This window comes from Narcine bancroftii, chromosome 14 (assembly GCF_036971445.1).
Source record: "Narcine bancroftii isolate sNarBan1 chromosome 14, sNarBan1.hap1, whole genome shotgun sequence".
Taxonomy (NCBI): domain Eukaryota; kingdom Metazoa; phylum Chordata; class Chondrichthyes; order Torpediniformes; family Narcinidae; genus Narcine; species Narcine bancroftii.
Genome location: NC_091482.1, coordinates 27,057,932 through 27,079,259, shown reverse-complemented (window position 1 = coordinate 27,079,259; position 21,328 = coordinate 27,057,932). Strand labels below are relative to the sequence as shown.

Sequence of the window (21,328 nt, the reverse complement as noted above, 5' to 3'; positions counted from 1 at the left end):
ACTGGCTGTCCAATGTTTCACTTGAAATAAGAGAAGCAGAAAAGGCACTCTGTGATGACCTGAAAGAAAGAGGTTATCATCTGGAGAACCCTGAGGGGGAAAGTTTCGTCAGCAAACCAGTGAACAACAAATCTCTCTCTGAAAACTGATAAGAACCTTCCTGAGCAGTAACCATTTATCTTTCATGCACCAAACCCTGGTGAACTTTATAAATGTTAAACTCTGTGCATAGTATAAGCATTGCCTGCAACCAGTGAACTTGGAGGAATGAGAAGTGAGGTTGGACTGTGAACCAAAGAACTTTTCTGAACTCACACACACACACACACACACACACACACACACACACACACACACACACACACACACACACATTACATACACATCCGCTTAGAATTAGAAGGGGGTTGTTAGGTTAAGTAAGTCAATAGTGATAAGTTAAAATGTGATTCTATTTTCATGTTTAAAGATAATTAAAAGCAACTTTTGTTTAAGTAACCATTTGTCTTGGTGAATATCTATTGCTGCTGGGTTTTGCAGTCCTCTGGGCTCGTAACAGTATACACCCACATTTATCAGTCTCTCACCATTTTTTTTAGAATTTGACCACACTGCATTACCTTATTCTTCCTATCAAAATGTGCCACTTTGCACATCCATGTAAAATCTGCCACTCTGAGATAGTTGCCACACTTTGTACAAAAGCCCCTTTTTGTTCATGATCAGCCGTGGGTGTATCTTTATCTTGTCTGGGCCCAATGCAGGCCACTGCTGGTTGGTCTCTATCAGGCGGCCAGCCCAGTTTAATTCATGTGTTTTTATATGGCAGTGTATTAAGATATAGTATATAATAATTTGGAGTCAACTGGCCTGTGTTTAAGCCTCAAGCAGACTATGTAAGACAAAGGTTTCCTCTAATGCCACATCTCTTGCAGTGACATTTTAAGTCTGTGTCAAATGTTTAGGGTTGTCTGGTCGATGTCCGGTTGACTTTGTTCAGCTTTTGCTTCCTTTCAAACAGCGTTTCACAATGCAAGTCAAGCAAATTGGGGGAGGATAAAAGGTTTCCTGTGTTAAACATGATGCAAGGTACAAATCGAATTGCATGCAATGCTCAGAAATGCAACCTATGTGACCTCCGGTGAAGAACAGCACTCACATACTGAGTACGTTTGTGTGGACCGCAACTTTCTGAGTTAATGAAGCACCAGCTGCCGATCTTTATCCTCCTCATGCGCTACATCCTCGTGTTTCTCTAATCAAAGTGAAATATTGCGAGATTTTTTTATGTAAACCGAAATACTGTTGAGTATGTTCTCAAAGTCTGTTAAAAACAGCAGAACTTTGCTTATTCCATTCATTATCCTTCAGTTTTCAACTTCAGTACTGAGCTTCATCTACCTTAATTTCTAATCGTTGGAATTAAGGACTTAGCTGCCTCATAAAAGATGTTGCTGCCATTTGCTGTGAAGTGGGTTCTTCCACTTCATTAGAATTCACTGAAGGAAATGTTAAAAATAAGTTAATTGAAAGGGACCAGCAACCAATGTAAATTTAAATTTAGACATACAGCACGGTAACAGGCCTTCCGCCCCACAAGCCTGTGCTGTCCAATTACATCCAATTAACGTACAACCCCATGTACATTTTGAAGGGTGAGAGGAAATCAGAGCACACAGAGGAAACTCACACAGACACAGGGAGAATGTACAGACAGCGCGGGATAGGAACCTAGGGTCGCTGGCACTGCAACTGCTATGCGAACCATAAAAGCCAGATTGGGCTATCTAACTCCAGAGTGCATTAGTGTAGATTGTTTTCTTTGAATGCCACGCTCTATAGACTTTAACTGGGTGATGTTTTCATAAATGCATAACCCCATGAAAATGTTTAATTGTAAAGGAGCAGATTTAAACTCGCAAACTTAATGTGGCTGACATTGTTACATAATTGAGGCACAGGTAGACAATACTGTTCATTCAGGATCAATGTTTGAGCAAAGAACAGAAATGTTTAAAGATGCATTGCAAACTATGACAAAATGACAAACTACAACTACAAACAAAATGCTTGAAAACTCCTTTTGTCATTTTTAATATTTCAAAGATTAAGGAACCTAATGTATTTTAAGCAAGTTTCACTTTTTCTTATTGAACTTCCACAACACACAAATAATTATCCAGCATATTGGGCCATCAATAAACATTTGCTTCTCAAAATTAAAGAGCTCGAGGCAAGTACAGGCACCTCACAGTGTCTATGGTTGACGCAGAAGCTGGGAATATGCAGAACTGGACTGTACAATAGCTCAGCTCTATCACTGTGTGACTGATGGGCAGTAGCCTTACATTTGACTTGGTGCATGGGATACTTGGAAATACCTCATGTCCTTTCCTGAGGGGTAAGGGGCATTAAGCCAAAGAGAGAAGTTAGGAATGGTGACAAAATCTTGATGAAGGAGTGGATTTGAAGGAGAATTTGAAGTGGGGAATTAGAGAAGCAGACGGCTTTAGGAAAAGAGCTACAAGGTATGGGACCTGACGACATAGTCGATGCTGGGGTGAAGAGAGGCAGACAAGCAAGATGCCCAAAGACTGGAGGATTGGGCGAGGGAAGTAGATTGTATGGCTGGAGTAGGTGACAAGCCATGAAGGGATTTAGAAAATGAAAGGTAGCAACAGTTAAAATATTGGGGGAATGGGAGTTTACATTTGTCAGGGTAGAGTGTCAGGTCAGTTGAAATGGTTGTCAACAAATTGGACAGTGAACAACTGGTCTGACATCATGTAGGCAGTACGAGGTTGGAGAGGTAGACCTACCTGTTATCAATTACATGTGGAAGTACATCTGAAAGTTGATTTCAGTAATATAGTGAAGAAGAGGAAGATACAAAAACACACCCAAGCTGCATGTTTAGGCTCTAGTTAAAGTGGAACCAAGTGGCAGCTAACCATTTAGCATAAGAGCTATCAGGAGGAGACCACATACAGGTTCAATGGATTGCGCAATGAAATTGAACCCGAGTCAGTCATAGGGAATATCTCGCTTTACTTTTGTCAAGTGCATTTGGAGCTGTGGGAGAGCTGAAAGCATGAATGACCATAGACTAATCACCTCATAATGCCTCTAATATCAGCTTTTTGGGCGGCACAGTTAGTGCAACGTAATTACAGTGTCAACCACCTGGGTGCGAATCTGGCACTGTCTGTGAGGGATTTGTGTCTTTGTGGGTTTCCTCTCGATGCTCCCATTTCCTCCCACTCAAAATGTGCGGGGGTTGTAGGTTAATTGGTGTAATTGGGCGGCACGGGCTCATGGGCCGGATGGGCCTGTATCCATGCTGTATATCTAAATTAAAAATTTATTGAATACCTTTCACAGTGCCAAACGTTTTATAGCTAATATGATGAGGCAATCGGAAATTTGAATAACAGGATCCCACAAACTATGATGAAATTATTGTTTACCATTTTTTCGTGGTTTAGACCACAGAGGTATACAGCACAGAAAGAGTCCCACTGAGCATCAAACATCCATATATAATTATCCTATCCCCTCACTCTTATAAATTCTTCCCAGATCCTTCCACTCACCTACTCCCCAGGGGCTATCTAGAGATGTCAATGCACAGGTCTTTGGGATGTGAGAACAAATCAAGACTCCTGGAGGAAACCCATATAGGGAAAACATCCAAACTCAACATTCACAGCATTAGGGTTCAGAATTGAACCTGGGTCACTGGAACTGTGTGGCACCAGTTCGACTAGCAGTACCACTGTGCCACCTTTATGGAATAATCTGCCTCTGAACGAAGCTGGCGGTGGATTGAATGCTCGGTTATTGTCCTTTAGGTTAACACCCTGTCCTAGACAGCTTCTCCAACAGACATAGTAGAGTGTCAACTAAACAAATTATATAATCCTGGAATGCCCTTATAATCTTCTACTTGGAAGCAAAAATACACTGAATCAGGTTCAAAAACAATGATGTTGTTGGACAACTGTTAAAATTAATTAGCTGTGAGTTGCCAAAGCACAATTTGAAAGATGTGTTTCCTGCAGTGTTTCAGCCAATATATTTCCCCCAGCAAATACCAATAAAACAAAAATAATGGACGTGTTTGTTTGGATCACATATGTGTGCAAATGGCTCCCACATTCATCAATATCCTGACAATATAAAGTGAGCGCCAAGTCCGAACAGGATGTTACATGTTGCAAATTCTTCTTGGTTAAACACAGTTACGTCCTTGGAAAAGCAGTATGCCTCTTCAACAACACCCTCATCACCTCTCAACTCATTTCATGATTTTTAGTGGAGTTGGGTATCATTCCCTTTCTTCTGCTTTGTATATAAATGTTCAGTATGCTCTTTCACCCAGAACTGGTGAGAAACCACACATACCAGCTGTTCTGAATCCTCCTGGGGCTCGGAGATAACCTTTCCCTGACGCCCAGCTTTGATATTTCGTTTTAGCAGACTGTCTGTACTTTACATTTTAATGTACTTGGAATAAGGAAAGGTTGGTTTTCCAGATTTTAGGTATGATTTTTTCCCCACAAGCTGTTGTGCAGCACTCACTATAAGATATTAGACTGGTCTAGTATGAGCAACTATCAGGGCTCCAAATTGAACGTTTACAAACAGGCATTGAAGAAAGCTGAAGGAGAAAATGCTCAACGTGTGAAACTAGCTTTGCTGTTTATGACACAAGGAAATTTGGAATGTTGTAGAGGATTGGTCACCGAATTCAGGGTTCAGGCATGGATATGGATACGCAGAACTTTTATTCCGATTTTTATAGTTTCACAGTTAGGAGATGAAAAGAGAATAATAAAATGAATTGTTGGTCAGTGTAAGACTAATAACACTGCACAACAAAGATTTTACTTCATGAACATTTTTGGTATATTTTAATGGATTTTGGGCTGAAAATCACCTTAATATTTTCCGATCACATACTGTTTCTTTTAGATATAACTCATTTTTGTGATTCCTGTCTTATTTTAAGTCTGTTTCATATATAACAATTACAGTACAGAAACAGGCCATTTTGGCCTCTCTAGTCACTACAATTTAAGTGATCTCCTCTAGTCCCACTTGCCTGCACCCTGCCCATAACCCTCCAATCCCATCACATCCATGCACTTTTTCTTAAATGAAAAAATTGACCCTGCTGCAACCACCTCTTCCGGAAGGTCATTCCACTCAGCCACCTCTCTCTGAGTGAAGAAGCTCCCTCTCATGTTACTTCTAAACTTTCTTCCCCCCTAACCCTTCACTCATGACCTCTTTTACCAATCTCACCTATCCTCAAGGGGAAGAGCCTATCAATCTCCCTTATAATTTTAAATACCTCTATCAAATCCCCACCAGGAATCCAAAACTATGAAGTGCAGCATGTTGTTGAAAATTCATTTTCTGCATTCAGTCTTGGATGTCTTCCCTGCTGACAGTGAGGAACATGGTGAAAGGTTTCACCAAGACATTGGGAATGTGGTATCAGGGCAACTGGAATCCATCAATGCTGGTGACTATTATTGGACACTGACATGAGAGGCATCAGATGCTGAGTCCAAACAAAAATCAATGGCAAAACATTTTTGGGTCAGTGGAACTAACGCAGTGTAGCATCATTATGCAATTAAACATACTACATTTAATAAAAGTTAATTTAATGTTTCTCCAACTTCCTACGTGATATTCTGAAATTATCTTTGTGTTCATCTTGAAGTTGTCTGTCATAATCCCTGATGTAATATGTGGAGAAATAATGCAAACTAACTTTTATAAAAATAATTTCAACTGGTCAGATAAGAACCTTTTTAAAAAAAAAACAAATGATCCATTTGGTACATTATTATCTGTTGGAGAAAGGCTAATTTTGAGGAAATGTGAAAGGAATTATTATATGTGGATTGGGATGTTTATTTCTGGAAAGGATGTGTGAGGTAATTGGAGGATCTTCAAAGGTAAAGCTTTGAGAGGACAGTTTGTTCGTTCCTGTCATGATTAAAGGCAAAATTCACAGTCATAGGGAACGTTAGTTTTCAAGGGATATTGGGGATCTAGTTTGGAAGAGAGAGGCAGGTATAGGCAACATGGAGTAAATGATGTACTTGAGGTGTGTAAAAAATGCAAGAAAAACCATAAAAAAAAAAATCAGGAAGGCTGAAAAATAGACATGAGGTTGCTTTGGCAGATAATGTAAAGGAAAATGCTCAGGGTTTCTACAGGTATATAAAGAGCAAAAGGATAGTAAGGGACAAAATTGGTCCCCTTGAAGATCAGAATGGTCAGCTTTGTATGGAGCCACAAGAGATGAGGAGATCTTAAATGTTTTTTTTTCCCCATCAGTATTCACTCAGGAAACAGGCACAGAGTCATGGGAAGTAAGGAAAACAAGCAGTGAGGTCATGGAACCTATACAGATTAAAGAGGAGGAAGTGCTTGGTGTCTTAAAGCAAATAGGGGTGGATAAATCCCCAGGGCCTGAAATGATATTCCCTCAGACCATGAGGGAGGCTAGTGTAGAAATATTTAAAGTGTCCTCAGCCAAGGGTGTGGTGCTAGAGGATTGGAGGGTTGTTATGTTGATTAAAAAAGGCTCCAAAAGTAACCCTCAAATTATAGGCTGGAGAGTCTGACATCAGTAGTAGGTAAATTATTTGAAGGTGTTCCAAGAGATCGGATATACAATTATTTGGATAACCAGAAACTGTTAAGGGATAATCAACATGGTTTTGTGTGTGGTAGGTCATGTTTAACAATCTTGTAGAGTTTTTGGAGGCGTTTCCCAGGAAGGTTGATGAAGGAAAGGCTGTGGTGTTGTCTACATGGACTTTAGTAAGGCCTTTGACAAGGTCCCACATGGGAGGTTAAGATAGATGTTAGGTATTCATGGTGAAGTAGTGGACTGGATTCGACAATGGCTGGACACAAGAAGCCAGAGAGTAGTGGTAGAAGACTGCTTCATAGATTGGAGGCCTGTGTCTAGTGGTGTGTCTCAGGGATCAGTGTTGGGACCATTGTTGCTTGTCATATACAGGTATATCAATGATCTGGATGATAATGTGGTAAATTGGATCAGCAAGTTTTCAAATGACACTGATTGGAAATGTTCTGGACAGCGAAAAAGGTTTTTAAATCCTGAAGAGGGATCTGGACCAGGTGGAAAAATGGCAGATGGAATTTAATGCACACAAGTATGAGTTGTTACATTTTGGAAAGTATTATGAGCTCCCGTTTTATTTAGCCCAAGTACCACTTTAAGGGCTAGTACAGGCTGCAACCATTCACAGCTTTGAAGAGACTGGGTGGCAACAGCTAGTACAGGTTGTACCCAAATTCATGACTTTTAAGAGGAGAAAGGACATTTGTTCCAGGGTCACAAGTGGTGAGCAGTGTCATGTGTGTGCAACACTGAAGAAACAGCACATTGACCAGCGGCCATCTCATCGAATATGGAGCAGGAATGACTTTGTTTGATAATGGACAATTTGGCTGATTCTCCATGTCAGGGGAATTAGTGAACCCCACTGTGACCAAAGGAAAGGTCACTTGGATTGACCTGTTTTGGAAGCATCATGGTAGTCACGTGTTTTGTTTCTCCTACGCAAGGAAAAAGGGAGTTGTGGCAACCATTCATATGAAAAAAAAAATTTCTCTGGAAGAAACTCAATGAGTTTAAAAGTCAGTGTTTCAACAATGGATTTCTAAGACTGAACTTTGGAATGACTTTCCAGAACTGTGCCTAAACTGTCATGGTTTGGTATCTCTCCCACACACACAAATGTACATTTGCACATAGTTGGGCTTGATTTGACTAATTTGTTATATTATTAATAGTTATTAACAAATATAATGCTTAAAAAGAAAGAAAATCAATAACACTGCCTTGGTGAATTTCCATTGCTGCTGGTCTGCGACATAACAAATTGGGGTCTCATCTGGGTTATGACAAAAATTTGAGTTTACTGATTGATTAATTGATTAAATTCCATTTTGAAATCCAATTAAAAGGCTTGTGGGTGTGTGGGAAAATAGCAGCAATGGATATTGATGAGTTTTTGAAATCACCATCCTCTTGTGGGCTTTCAGAGGATGAAAAATTATGAGCTGGGGGGGCTTAACAGACAAAGAGCTGGAGTTAATTGGGGAAATTAAAATGTACGTTCTTAATGGCATAAAAGCATATTTAGGTGAAATAATGTGTGGAAACTTGGCAGAATCTTCTAAATTAGTGGATGAGTATGCTTTAACCCACAAGGTTAAGTTTGTACCTAGTAGAACCTTTCAAAAGTGTAATATTGGCTATCCAAGTAAGTTAGAAAATAAATCATCTTGGGGTAAAGAAGGGAAGCAAGTAACAGAAAAACCCTCGGGTCCCCTTTGCCACTATTGTAAGAAACCTAGTCACGTGATAACACATTGTTCCATGCTGAGAAAAAAGAAAGAAAAAGCTGGCAGCGCCAGATGCATGTATTCAAAGAGATAAAACACAGAGAAATCAAAAAGGTTCCAGAACTGCTGATAACATTAGGGATGAATTCAAATATTTTATATTAAAGGAAGGGTCACCACTAGTGCAAGTGAAAATCCTTCGAGATACTGGGGCTGCCCAGTCGCTCATGTTGAACAGTGTTTTGGAGTTTGGCGATGAGACTGGTACGGATGAAATAAATTTGATTTCAGGTCTGGGGGGTGATCCAGAGTCGATACCTCTGGACAGGATAGTGTTGGAATCGGCATTAGTTGATGGACCTGTTACGATCAAGTTTACCAATGGAGGGAGTTTTGTTGTTATTAGCAAATGACCTTGCAAAGGGTAAAATTATTCCTGCGGTGAGGTTAACAGCTAAACCAGTCATTGCTGAGATAAAGACAGATTCTAATATATATCCAGCCTGCATAGTGACTCGCAGTATGGCTGAACAGCTTGCCAGTGCAGACGGTCCTGTGCAAATTGATTTCACAGGGACCGGAATTTGTGATAGTACAAAACTGCAATCAGGTTGTAATGACCTGCCAAAGCTTTTAACTCCTTCTTTTATTGGACCAGAGTTCTGGTGTTCAACATGAATGTAAGGATTTGTTGTTATCCTGAAGAGAGTTTATAGCAGGGCAGAACAGGGATCCTGATCTTACTGAAGTGACAGATAAGGTTCTCTCTGATGAAGTGCTAGTTGGCTATTATTTCAAGGATGGCATGTTGATGAGGAAGTGGAGACCACCAGTTGGCCACCAGATTGTAACCTTGGGTGGTATAAGATTATGAAACAATTTTATTGGCCTAATTGTCTCTATGGTTCTAAATTCCGGAGGGTTATGGAATGAGTGCAACTCAGTGGGATTAGCATAATGATGTTTCAGCACAGACTAGAAGGCTGAATGGCCTTTTTTATGCTGTAGTGTTCTATGGTTTTGCAAGAGGCAATAAATGGACATTCATAAATTAAACGAGTAGGCAAAGATCTGGCAAATGCAGTATTATATGGTGTGGTGTGCATTGTGGAGAGTCATGTGATCTCTGGCTGGAACCTGGTCTGAAGATTGGGGAGGGCCATGTGGCTTCTCTGTCTGGAACTTGGTGGGAGTGTGGATTGTGGCAGAGATTGGCCTCACCTGCCAATCAAGAATTAGATCTGCCCACCTGTGAGGCTGATGTGTGATTGGCTTTTGTAGCTGGCATGTGATTAGTCCTCCAGGTGTCAATCAATTGTTAGATTTGCCCACAGATGAGGCTGATGCAGGTTTGGTCTAAGCAGGTCATGTGAATGGGCCCTGCAATGAAAAGCCACATGTGTAGCCTACTTGGCCTCATTTTGCTGCTGTTTTGAGCCCATCGCTAAAGTACAGGCTGCCAGCCATGAGTGGGCACCGGAGGACTGACTGCAACGGGCCATGGTCCCGAGCCATGGTCAATGCTGGAAATCAGATTCATTTGATGTACCTGTCTGTTGTCATTAATTTACTGTTCATTAGTTTGCTGTGCATTGTGTGTTTAACTCTTGCATTCCCAATCAAGAGAATGTTTAGCAGTGATTTATTTGCACCCAGAGTGTAGTAATTTGTGTATTTGTTGCCATATGTGTCTTTGATTGTGTGCCCTTTTGTGAGGTTCCCCTGTGCATGTAGTTCACTGTTTGTTAATAACATGTCCAGCCTTAATTCTCTTTGAACCCATTCGAACCTATTCTGAACACATATGAAATTACCTATTTTGTCAAGAAAAATGAAAAAAAAATTATTGAAATGGTGAGATTGGAGAGTTTTGAGAAGTAGAGGAATCTGGGTAACCAAGTGCGTGATTTTCAGAAGGCCTAGCGTGCAGGTACAGCAAGTCATGGGAAGAGAATTGAACACAAAAGTCATGAGGCTACGTTTCAGTCATATTGGGCATTAGTGAAATCACATTTGGAGTACCAAGTACAGTATTGGTTGCATTTAAGGAAGTACGTTAATATATTGCAAGTAGTTGAGAGAATGTTTACTGGATTATGAGGAAAGCTTGGACTGGGAAGGCTCCTACCCATGAGAGTTAGAACAGCAAGAACATACAGGATCCTGATGGTGGATATGCAGAAGACGCTTCTTCTAGTTCAGTGGTTCTCAACCTTTTTCTTTCCACTCATATACCACTTTAAGTATTCCCCACGCCATCGGTGCTCTGTAATTAGTTAGGGAAGACTTAAGCTGGTAGGTGAGTGGGAAGGGAAGGTTGAGAATCACTAGTCCCAATTGTTACTGAAATATTTTGATTGAGAAAAATTGGTATTGGCCCATTTCCTTTGGGGTTCTGAAACCGTGCACCTAACGAGTCAATTAAGTACTATTAAAACAGTGGTTTTCAAACATTTCCTTTCCACTCAAGTAATCACCTATTAATCACAGAGCACAGATGGTACAGGGATTATTTAAAGTGGTAGGTGAGTGGAAAGAAAACGTTTGAAAACCACTGCCCTGGAATATCTGGAATAACAATTTAAGGCAAAGAAGAGGGAATATTTTTCTCAAGAGGGTCAAAGCCATCCATCGAGTAACCAGCACAACATGCTTAAAGTCACAATGTTAACACAATAATCAGACAACGGCTTAGTCTCAGGCCATCTGCAAGGAATATTTTAGAGGAGGAAAGAGAAGTGGTGAAAGCCAGAATTCAAACCCCATTCAGCTAAAGGCACAGCCACCAAAGGGAACAATTAAAGTCAGTTCTTAAATGTCCACTGCAGTTGTTAACCTCACCTTGTGATAATGAATAATCATCCCAAAAGAACATTTTACCTCATGGGAGAGTGTGAAGCCCTGAGATCAGAAACAGCTTTGAAATGGTGTCCCTTATTGCACATGGGGGTGGGGTGGGGGGGGGGTGTGGCGTGAAGAGGAGAGGAAGTATTTCTCTGATGGGAATGAGATAGATCACTACCGGTAGTTATTGATTTGAGTGGCCAGGATATCAGAAGAGAACCTTCCCCTTCTATGAATGGCCATGAAGTCATGCAATATAAAAAGGCAGCTGAGTCTAAGCTTAAACTCTCCTTCAGCATTGCAGACTGAAGCAGCAACAGACATTGTGCACTCTGATCCAAGGAAGATCTTGAACTGGCAACATTTTGTCTCAGATTCAAAAGAGTAAGTACTGAACTCTCAAGAGGTTTGATCGAACAGTTTGAAAACAAATTAAACACATTCTCTGGCTATGGATTTTGGTTTGTGATGTGTTTAATTTGCTCTCTTCAAGCATCATAATCAGATGGACCAACAAATGTAATACACAAAAGAGCTGGAGAACATCAGGTCACGCAGTATCTGTAAGAAGCAAATGGAAATGGCCAACTTTTTAAAAGAAACCCAATCCAGACGCTCCCACTTGCTGTTGTCCAAGACCTTTGTGATAGAGAACAGGAAGTTTTGGAAGGCCATTCTGTCTGTAGTCTGAGGGTGCTGCAGTTCGGATGATCCTCTGTATGCCCTTCTGCAAGGATGTGACTGAGCCAAACTCTTCCTTAAGGCTGTAGATTACAGAGCTCCCTCTGTAAACCTTCTGGAAGAAGAAACATGAGCATGTCTCATCTTGCTCCACTGTGTGGACTATGGATTGGAAGATTGTCCTGGAGGACATGGGTAAATAGCGTGGCATGCTGGCTCTTCACCTCTTGGAGTTCCTCTCTCACATCTACCTTTCTTGACTGCAGAAGGAGGAGTTGTTGCAGGTCAGTCTGAAGTTAGCTCAGTTCCCTCTCCCTCTGTCTTGCTTTCTGAAGACCCTTGAGGAAAAAGAACCTCTTGATGTTCTCCTTGGTTGCTTCTCACCAGTTCATAAGAGAGTCAAAGAAGCATTTCACAATTCTCCAACCAGCATACTCCTTATTTAGTTCTGCTATGTTCTCTTCACATAGCAACTTCACATTCAGCTTCCACGTACCCTGGCCCATATTCTGGTCCTCCTGCAGGTGACAGGAGCTGTGAAGGAGGCAGTGGTCAGAGAAGAACACCAACATGGCATTGGTGGTCATGACTGCGAAGGCCTGTGACACGAAGACTAATTCTATCTGAGACTGGATTGAGGTGTCCGAATTCGACAGGGTGAGCTGCGGCCATGCTCCACCTGCAGGGTTGCTGAAGGCATAACTCAGCTGTATCTCCTTTACTGTCTCCACCAGGAGTCAGGAGGAGCTATCCTGTCTGCTGTCGGCACTGCCGAGTCGCCCAGCCACATCAATGATGCAGTTGAAATCACCAGCCTGGAGATCGCCAGACTCTCACTCTGCATGGGTGAGGCGTACACATTGATCATCTGGAGTGGTGTGTTGTGGTACTTTAGATTCACCATGAGGAGTCGTTCCCCACCCACCTCCTTAATCCTGGTGATTACAAAGCTGCCTTCCCGCAGCAAGATACCCAGAACGGATGCATAACAATTGTTCCTTAAAAACCCCCCACCATACAGACTACCTGAGCCTTTTGTTAAGATATGAACAAAAAGCAGGTGGAGGCTTAGGGAGGAGGGAAGAGGTCAGGGAAGAAGTAAGGAGCACACACCAACAAGGTGAGAGGTTGGAGGGCAGAAGAAAAAATGCTTAGAAGTGATAGGGAGGGGGTTTAGCTTTCTGAATGGAGAGCAAAGAGAGTGGGGATCTGGAGGGAAGGAGACAGAAGTGGGTGGGGGGAAAAGAGAGACACAGACAGGGGAGGGGTCTAATGGAACCCAGAGAAGTAAAGGATAATGCTATCTGATTGGAGAGTGCCTAGACAGGACTTTAGGTGTCGTTTCTTCAATTTACAACTCACCTCGGTGTGGCAATGCAAGAACTCATGAACAGACATGTCAGTGTGGGGCACGGAACTGAAATAGTTGGCCTCTGGGAAGTCCCCATTATTGTAATGGACAGAGCGAAGATGCTCAATCAAATGATCTCCCAGACTGTGTCCAGTCTCTCCGAAGTTGAGGAGGCCACAACAGGAGTGTGGATTGCAGTAGATGACCCCTGCAGATTTACCAAGTGAAGTGTGGCTTCACTTTGGAAGGACTGTTTGGGGCCCCAAAAGGTGGTGAGGGAGGACATGTGAGCGCAAGTGGAGCTTTTCCTATGGTCATAGGGGTAGGCACAGAGGGGACGTTTAGTGGGAAGGGATGAGCAGTCGAAAGAGACACAGAGGGAGCAGACCCTGCAGAAAGCGAGAGGGGAGGAGAGTTGAAGTTATGTCTGGTGGTGGGATTATGTGGCAGATGGTAGAAATTGTGGAGGATAATAAGTTGGATGCAGATGGTGGGGTGGTAGGTGAGGTCAAGGGGAATCCTGTCCTTGTTCCATCTAGGATGGAGGGGTGCAAGGCACATGTGTTGGAAATAGAGGAGATGCAGGTAAGTTCTACTTTGATGGCAGTAGAGAGTAAGCCACATTTTTTTAAAGAGGAGGACACCTGGGATGTCCTGTGAGATCATTTTGTTAAGCATCCCAGTAGTAACAGCAACCTCCCAGAGGCCAACCATTTTAATCTTTCACCCCATTTCCACACTGACATGTACTGCTTCATGCACTGCCAAACCGAGAACACCTGCAAATTGGAGTCAATATCCCTCCTGGATGCTCTCCAACCAGATAGCATTAACATCCATTTCTCCAGATTCTCCCTTCTCTTTCCTCCAGTTCCCCACCCCTGCCCTCTCTATTCAGAGAGCTATCCCTCTTCCAAACATCTCTTTCCAGCTTTTTTTTTCCCCTCTTCTCCCCTCTCACCCTCATCCACCTCTTGCCATTGGCCTGTGCTTCTCCCCTACCCCCCCCCTCCACCCCCACACTCTGCCCTGCTTTCTGCTCATACTTTGAGGAAGGGCTCAGGGCCAAAATGGTGGTTTTAGTCTTTTGCTTCCTATAGACGCTACGTGACTTGCTAGGTTCTCCAGCACTTTTGTGCATTGCACCACATTCACGGCGCCTGCAGACTATAGTTTAACCCAGTAATTATCTGCAGAGAGCAGTGGCCTGCAAAACAACCTCTGTTTCCTCTTTTACCACTTTCTAAATTTGTGATTGGGTTAGAATTGAAATTTTCCTTACACGGGCTTTTCAACATTTGTACATCACTATAATTACAATGGATAAAACAGACAAAATTGACTGAATATTCACAAAACCATAAATATTTCAAAGGTCACAGATAGAGTCGTAGGGTTGAGGTTCATCAGAGAAAGAAATGCAAGGGTTGGTCAAGGCCTCACCTCAGATTCCTTTTCTTTTTTCAGCATGTCTTTTTGCAGGAGCTCAAGTGCAGACTTGGGGCTGTGTCTCTCCAGATACTCGGCTGTGGAGGCAGAAGCAGGGTCCAGTCAGTCAATCAAGTCCTTATGTAAAGAGGCTTCACCTACTCCCCCTCCAGAGTCTGATTTTACTGGAGTGGGAACAAAATTATAACTTCACACTTCGAATGACTAAGAAACATAATGGTGAGAAAAAAATCACTAAGATAACACTGGGCAACGAAGAGTGTCCTTCCTAAACACTTTTGGGTGTACGTTATGGATTTTAGGCAGCTGATCACAAAAACCACCTTAAATATTTCCTATTACATACCTTTTTTTTTAAATAAAGATATAACCTATTTTTGTGATTTCCTGTCATATTTTAAGTCTGTTTCAAGCACACAAAACCTTGAAGGGCAACGTGTCATTGAAATTTCATTCTCTGCATTCACACTTGGGCTTCTTCCCCGCTGATCTTGGTGCAGTCAGAGCCGAACATGGTGAAAGGTTTCGCCAGGACATTGCGACCATGGAAAAGTGGTCTCAGGCCAACTGGACTCCATCAATGCTGGTCAACTATTGTTGGACACTGATACAAGAGGCATCAGAAGCGGAGTACAAACTAAAATCAGTGGCAAAATATTTTTAGATCGGTTGAACTACCGCAATGTGTCAGTATCATTACGCGATTAAACCTGCTAAGTCAATAAAAGTGAATTTAATGTTTCTACAACTTCCTACGTAATGCAGCAAATTTGAAATGATCTTTGAGTGTAACTTAATGTTGCCTATTCTAATCCCCAATTTTTTTTCCAGGAAGCAAACCTTTTTGGGGCAGCACAGTTAATGTAGCAGTTAGCTCAAAGCCTTTACAGTGCCCTGGATTGGGACTGGGGTTCGAATCCCACACTCTCTTTAAAGAATCTGTACGTGTCTTCCTGTGTCTGCGTGTTTTCCCTGGGAACTCTGGTTTCCTCCCACCATTCAAAACGTACCAGGGTTGTAGTTAATTGAGTGGTGCAGACTCATTGGCCAAAATGGCCTGTTTCCTTGCTGTATATCTAAATTTAAATTTACATTTAAAATTTAAATTTAAAAAAATTGTTGTCCAATTTACATTTGAAAATCCCCAAATGTGATCATTAGCCTTCATTCAACAATAATTGGTTTGAAAGTGTGATTTAACAAGGACACTTTGGATTGAATTCTCTCTCTGCAGAGTTCATGAAAGTGTGTCGGAGACGCAAGGCGCAAGGTTGTAGGCAACCTGAAGGTCAGGATCAATCCTGTGGGCTGAGTGCAGGTGCTCTCCAAGGCAATTACCCAATCTGGGTTTGTTTTATCCAGATCAAAGGACCTACATTGTGAACATCAAATGCCAGACACTAAATTTTAAGAAGTGCTCACGAATTGTCGCCTTATCTGGAAAAATTGTTTGGATCACTGGCAAGAGAGGAGGTAAAAGGACATGTTGTGTGCTTCTCGTTGCCTGCTACTTTAATTTGCCATCTCACTCTCTGACCTTTCTGAATGCCCAATGCAGGAGTGCCCAATGCAGGAGTGCCCAATGCAGGAGTGCCCAATGCAGGAGTGCCCAATGCAGGAGTGCCCAATGCAGGAGTGCCCAATGCAGGAGTGCCCAATGCAGGAGTGCCCAATGCAGGAGTGCCCAATGCAGGAGTGCCCAATGCAGGAGTGCCCAATGCAGGAGTGCCCAATGCAGGAGTGCCCAATGCAGGAGTGCCCAATGCAGGAGTGCCCAATGCAGGAGTGCCCAATGCAGGAGTGCCCAATGCAGGAGTGCCCAATGCAGGAGTGCCCAATGCAGGAGTGCCCAATGCAGGAGTGCCCAATGCAGGAGTGCCCAATGCAGGAGTGCCCAATGCAAGATTGTGGAACAACCTTTTTATCTTTTGTCAGGGCACATTGCAGCCTGCAGGACTCGATAATGATGACTCGAACTTTAGATAATTGGCTTTCTTATTCTTTGTATCAGTAATAGTCACTTTTCATGCCATCAATTTTTTTCCTCTCTCTTTCATTGCAACATCACACAGACGTTACAATATTAACAGCACATTACACAAAGCAGCTCACTGCCTTTTGGTGACTGCATCAGTTTGCCCCATCAGAGAAACTCCCTTTCTCTGTCCATGACCCTTCCCCACTTCCTCTGCCAGCTCTTTCTCAGTCTGATGAAGAGCCTCAGAGCTGAAATGTAATGTTTCTCCTTCCACAGATGCTGCCCAACGTGCTGAGTTTTTACTGCATTTTATTTCAAATTTCCCACTTCCAAAAATACTCACGTTCAGTCTGTGCAAACGAGAAGGAGGTTGTGACTGTCACCTCTTAAGTACTTGAACCTTTCCATTGGGTGTGTACATGAATGAGTTGGTAGGCCCTTTGTGCTGTGCCATTTCAGTTGATGTGTGAATGAACTTCGAAGCCATCAGATCATGGGCAAGGTCTGAGCAGTGAACCCAGTCGGCATTCATGCTACCTATATCCCAGTGATAGATGGTGTCATGAATGAAGCAGACAATCATTCAGCAAGGCTGAGGAAGAGCTCAGAACAACCAAGCAGTGCTGAACGTCACCGCTATAACAATGATGTATCAGATAACTGATGAAAAGCAAAAACAATTAGCATTTCTTCACACCCTGAAATATACCAAAAAGGTTGCAAAACCATGGAATTGTTTTGAAGTGCACCTTTTGCTCCTGTTTACCAAAAGTTTAGTCAAAATGCAAACAAAGTCCTATTAATTAATGATTGAACAAATTCAACTGGAGTGGGTTACAGTGAGACAAGCAGAGTGCAGGTTGGTTCTCTGGCACTAATTAGACCCTATTTGTAGTCATGAGTAGTCTGGGTTGGTGAGGGGTTGGTGATTTCAGATACTACAAACAATTTCCAAAGAAAAAATACTGATGGAGCTTCTTCCTTTGGAAAAAAAAGACCAGTGTGATCTGTATTATTTGCGAGAAACTGATCCAGCCACATTACTCATAATGACAAATAGCCAAATCCCAGCAGACAGGCTGAAACGAAGAACATTTGAGGAGCACAGCAGGAACACATTCACCTAAAGATTTAACAACGTGGCTGCTGCACCATTCAGTCCTCAGATGTTAAACCCTCAGCACCTATTCCATCCACGTCACACTGTCTGCTCCTTTCAGGGTTCTGATCTGATAACTCTGATCTGACGAGCTTTTGATACTTGTGATTATTAGATTATCCTGGTTTTCTGTTCCCGCCACTCCACATCAGCACGAATTTGAATTTAATTTTAGGAGACTTTTAAACCCGTTAGTTACACAGCTGTTCCCAAACTAAGATTAGAAACTGCAGAATCGCATGAAAATAGATCTTCTGAGTGCCACCTGCAGGAACAGCTCTGTGAGCACTGGATTTGGAGGCACCTGCAGCTGGGATAAGAGCAGATGGGAGTAACTATCGAGCAGGAGTTAAGCAATGAAGAGATAATGAGCTTGGGCTTATGCACTCACTCTAATGCACAGGGGAAATCCCACAAAGTGGCCACAAAATGAGCTCCACCATGACAGCCATCTGCTTCCCTGACCTCACCCATTTGCTGCTGCACCCACAGTAAACTGAATGTAATCTCTTCAGTCACGTGTTCTCATTCCAATCAGCATTCCCTGCCTCTTCCACAAATCTGCGTGAGGTGATGCCAGTGTCAGTAGTTCCCTCTTGGCTCCAGGGAAACCTTATGGAGTGGGTCAATCCTCAGCTTTGTTCAGAGAGTTGCTCTATGATTTAGGTCACTCCATTTTCATGGCTGCACTGGTCCATCAACAAAGGATAATGTACAAAGATATCATTTGGTGGCACAGCTATCAGAAGGATGAACTGGGTTCAATCTTGACCTCAGTGCTGTCTGTTTGGAGTTTATAGATCCTTCCTGTGACACCGTGGGCTTTCCTCCTGTACTCCAGTTGGCTCCCAGTCGCAAAGACATGCAAGTTGTTAGGTTAAATGACCACTTTAAATTCTCCTCATTTATATATACATTACAGCACAGAAGTAGATGTTTTACTCCACAATATCTGCACCAATTCACATTTCCCCTCTCACTTGACATTTCTACCCAAGGGGGGGAAATCTGAATCTCTACTCTTTCTAATTTATAAATCTCCCCTCAGCCTCTGGCATCCAGCAAAAAATAATCCAAGTTTGTCCAAACTCCTGACATCTAAAATTCCCTAATATCGGCAGCATCCTGGTGAGCCTTTTCGGCCCCCTTTCTAAAGTCTCCACGTCCTTCCTGCAATACGGCAACCAGAATTACACACAATACTTCCAAATATGTCCTCACCAACTTTTATACAGCTGCAACACGACTTCTAGGTTGAGCCTGGGGGAGAGGGTGGAATTGATGAAAATGTGAGTAGAATGAAAGAAAACTGGGATCACTGAAGGATTAGGGAAAAAGAATGTCTGTTTATGGACCTGGACTCCTAGTTATATTACTGAATTAATGGGAAATAAATAATGTATCTTGCCTATAAAACTGTGAGAGAATCATTAAGATATTGGATCAGTAATTCAGTAAAGTCCATTGAAATTGAAAAATAAACGTTGGCGTTTTGAGATTTTGAATTAAATTGTAAAACCCTAATTTTAAAAAATGATGTAACAAGCAGAGAGACCACGAAACTATAGAATAGCTGTTAAAGTCTACCTGATTTCCTTTAGGTAAGGTGGGGGAGAGGCAGTGGGGTGAGAAACCTGCTGTCTTTGTTTGGATTTTAATTTGACTCCAGGCTGGCCAAGTGGTTGCCTTAGTAATTGTATAAATGTATTAATAAACAGTTTAATTGCCATCACATCTAGACCAGCTGGGGAGGGTGATTATGGCTAATCCTGAGATGGAGAATTCCCAACAGGAAATGGGACAGGACAGTTCCTGGTATGCCTCGTAGACATGCCCATGGCAATTCTCCATTATACTTCATGCCGCATAAAGTCACTATGGACGTGCCCAGCACATTTTATTTCCTGAACAATAGAATCTGGATCAAAAATCCAGGATCTACAACCATATCAAGGAAACCTGTATGACATCAAGAAAACTGCTGGGACATTTGTCACTGTTTCAATTCAACTCTCGATGAAACATAATTGACGGGAGGTCTTTCTCTCTCTCCACAGAAGCTGCCAAAATGGTGAACCCTCAGCATTTTGTGCTCCATTTTTGATTTATAGTCATAATACGTTGGATGAGTTGCAGAATACATTTCTTCTCAAGTATTTGGAGGAATAAATAAAGGATCTGGCTAAATACTATCTCATGGAGTGCAATGAGATCTCATTAATTAATAACTGTGGTAAAGGGTCTCAGGGGAAGTGCAAATGAAAGCAAGATAGAATTTTAGATTAAACTTGGAATCTGAAAGACTGCACAAAGTAAACTACGAGGTGGATAAGAATGAAATGACAAACAAGTAAATCATTTATAACTTGGAACAAATGTTCATTCCTTCAAAGGATAAAAAATCATGGGAAAAGTGAATCAAGTTAAAGATAACATTAAATGAAAGAGGCTGATAACGATGCATTTTAAGAAATCTAGGCTTTTGGAGGACATATATATATATAGAGAGAGAGAGAGAGAGATTGTATGTGTATGTGTATATGTATTCACACACACAGTGTGTTTGCATATGTTGTTTTCACAATACCATTTAATTCTTATTAAAAAAGATTATTTTTAAAAACAATGTGTGTGTGTGTGTGTGTGTGTGTGAGACATCCTCCTTTTGGAATGGCCACCCTATTCTATAGACATGCAAAAAGTAAGAGATAAATAAAAGTTAATACAAGTCCCTTACAAAAATGGAGAATAAATAATTGGCAAATATATTAAATTTATTTTAACTCCAGAATTAAAATTTGTTATAAAAAGTGATAGATGTAACCAAAAAAATTTGATCACAGGTCCTCTCACCCAACATCAGAGAGTCTTTGGAAGATGATACTCATGAATTGTAAAGTACTAAGTGGGACATTTTTGTTCCAGAGAGAATGATGAGAGAAAAAAGGGGTCACATTTCAGTGGTAAGGAAAATTGTTAGGACCATTGTCATGAGGCTTCGGAGAGAAATAATAAGCAGAATCAACAAGGATTTATTGAATGGGGAATCTTATTAAAGAAAGTCTGTTCCCATTTCATTATTATGGAAATGTTATCTCTCTTCACAGATGCTGAGTGTTTGCGGTATTTTCAATTTTAATTTCAGATTTCCCACCTTGCATTTTTTTGAATGTCAGTGGTGCAGATTAAATATATTGGCAGGAACCTGGCAAATGGAACATAATCTGGAGAAATAGGAATGTATTAATCATTGGAATTATTTCATTATTACTACAGGTTTTTTTTAGAGTGAACTTTCCAAATCACTAACATCCCAAGATCGTGTTCTATGGCGAGCTCTCCACCTCTCCAGAGGTGCACCAAAGAAGAGGTACCAAAGAAATCTCTTGGTGCCTGCCCCATTGACCACCGCCAGTGGGCTGATCTCGCCTCAAACCGTGCATCCTGGCGCCTCACAGTTCGG

The 21,328-nt window shown here is 41.8% G+C and overlaps 1 protein-coding gene across 1 annotated transcript in view; it reads right to left on the bottom strand.

Annotated features, from left to right (window-relative positions):
- Window positions 1-21,328, bottom strand: part of vps37d (VPS37D subunit of ESCRT-I) — a 51,846-nt gene that overhangs the window by 11,550 nt on the left and 18,968 nt on the right. The window contains exon 3 of the mRNA XM_069912114.1: window positions 14,723-14,805. Within this exon, the coding sequence (XP_069768215.1) occupies window positions 14,723-14,805 (83 nt within the window). The remainder of the gene's footprint in view (window positions 1-14,722; window positions 14,806-21,328) is intronic.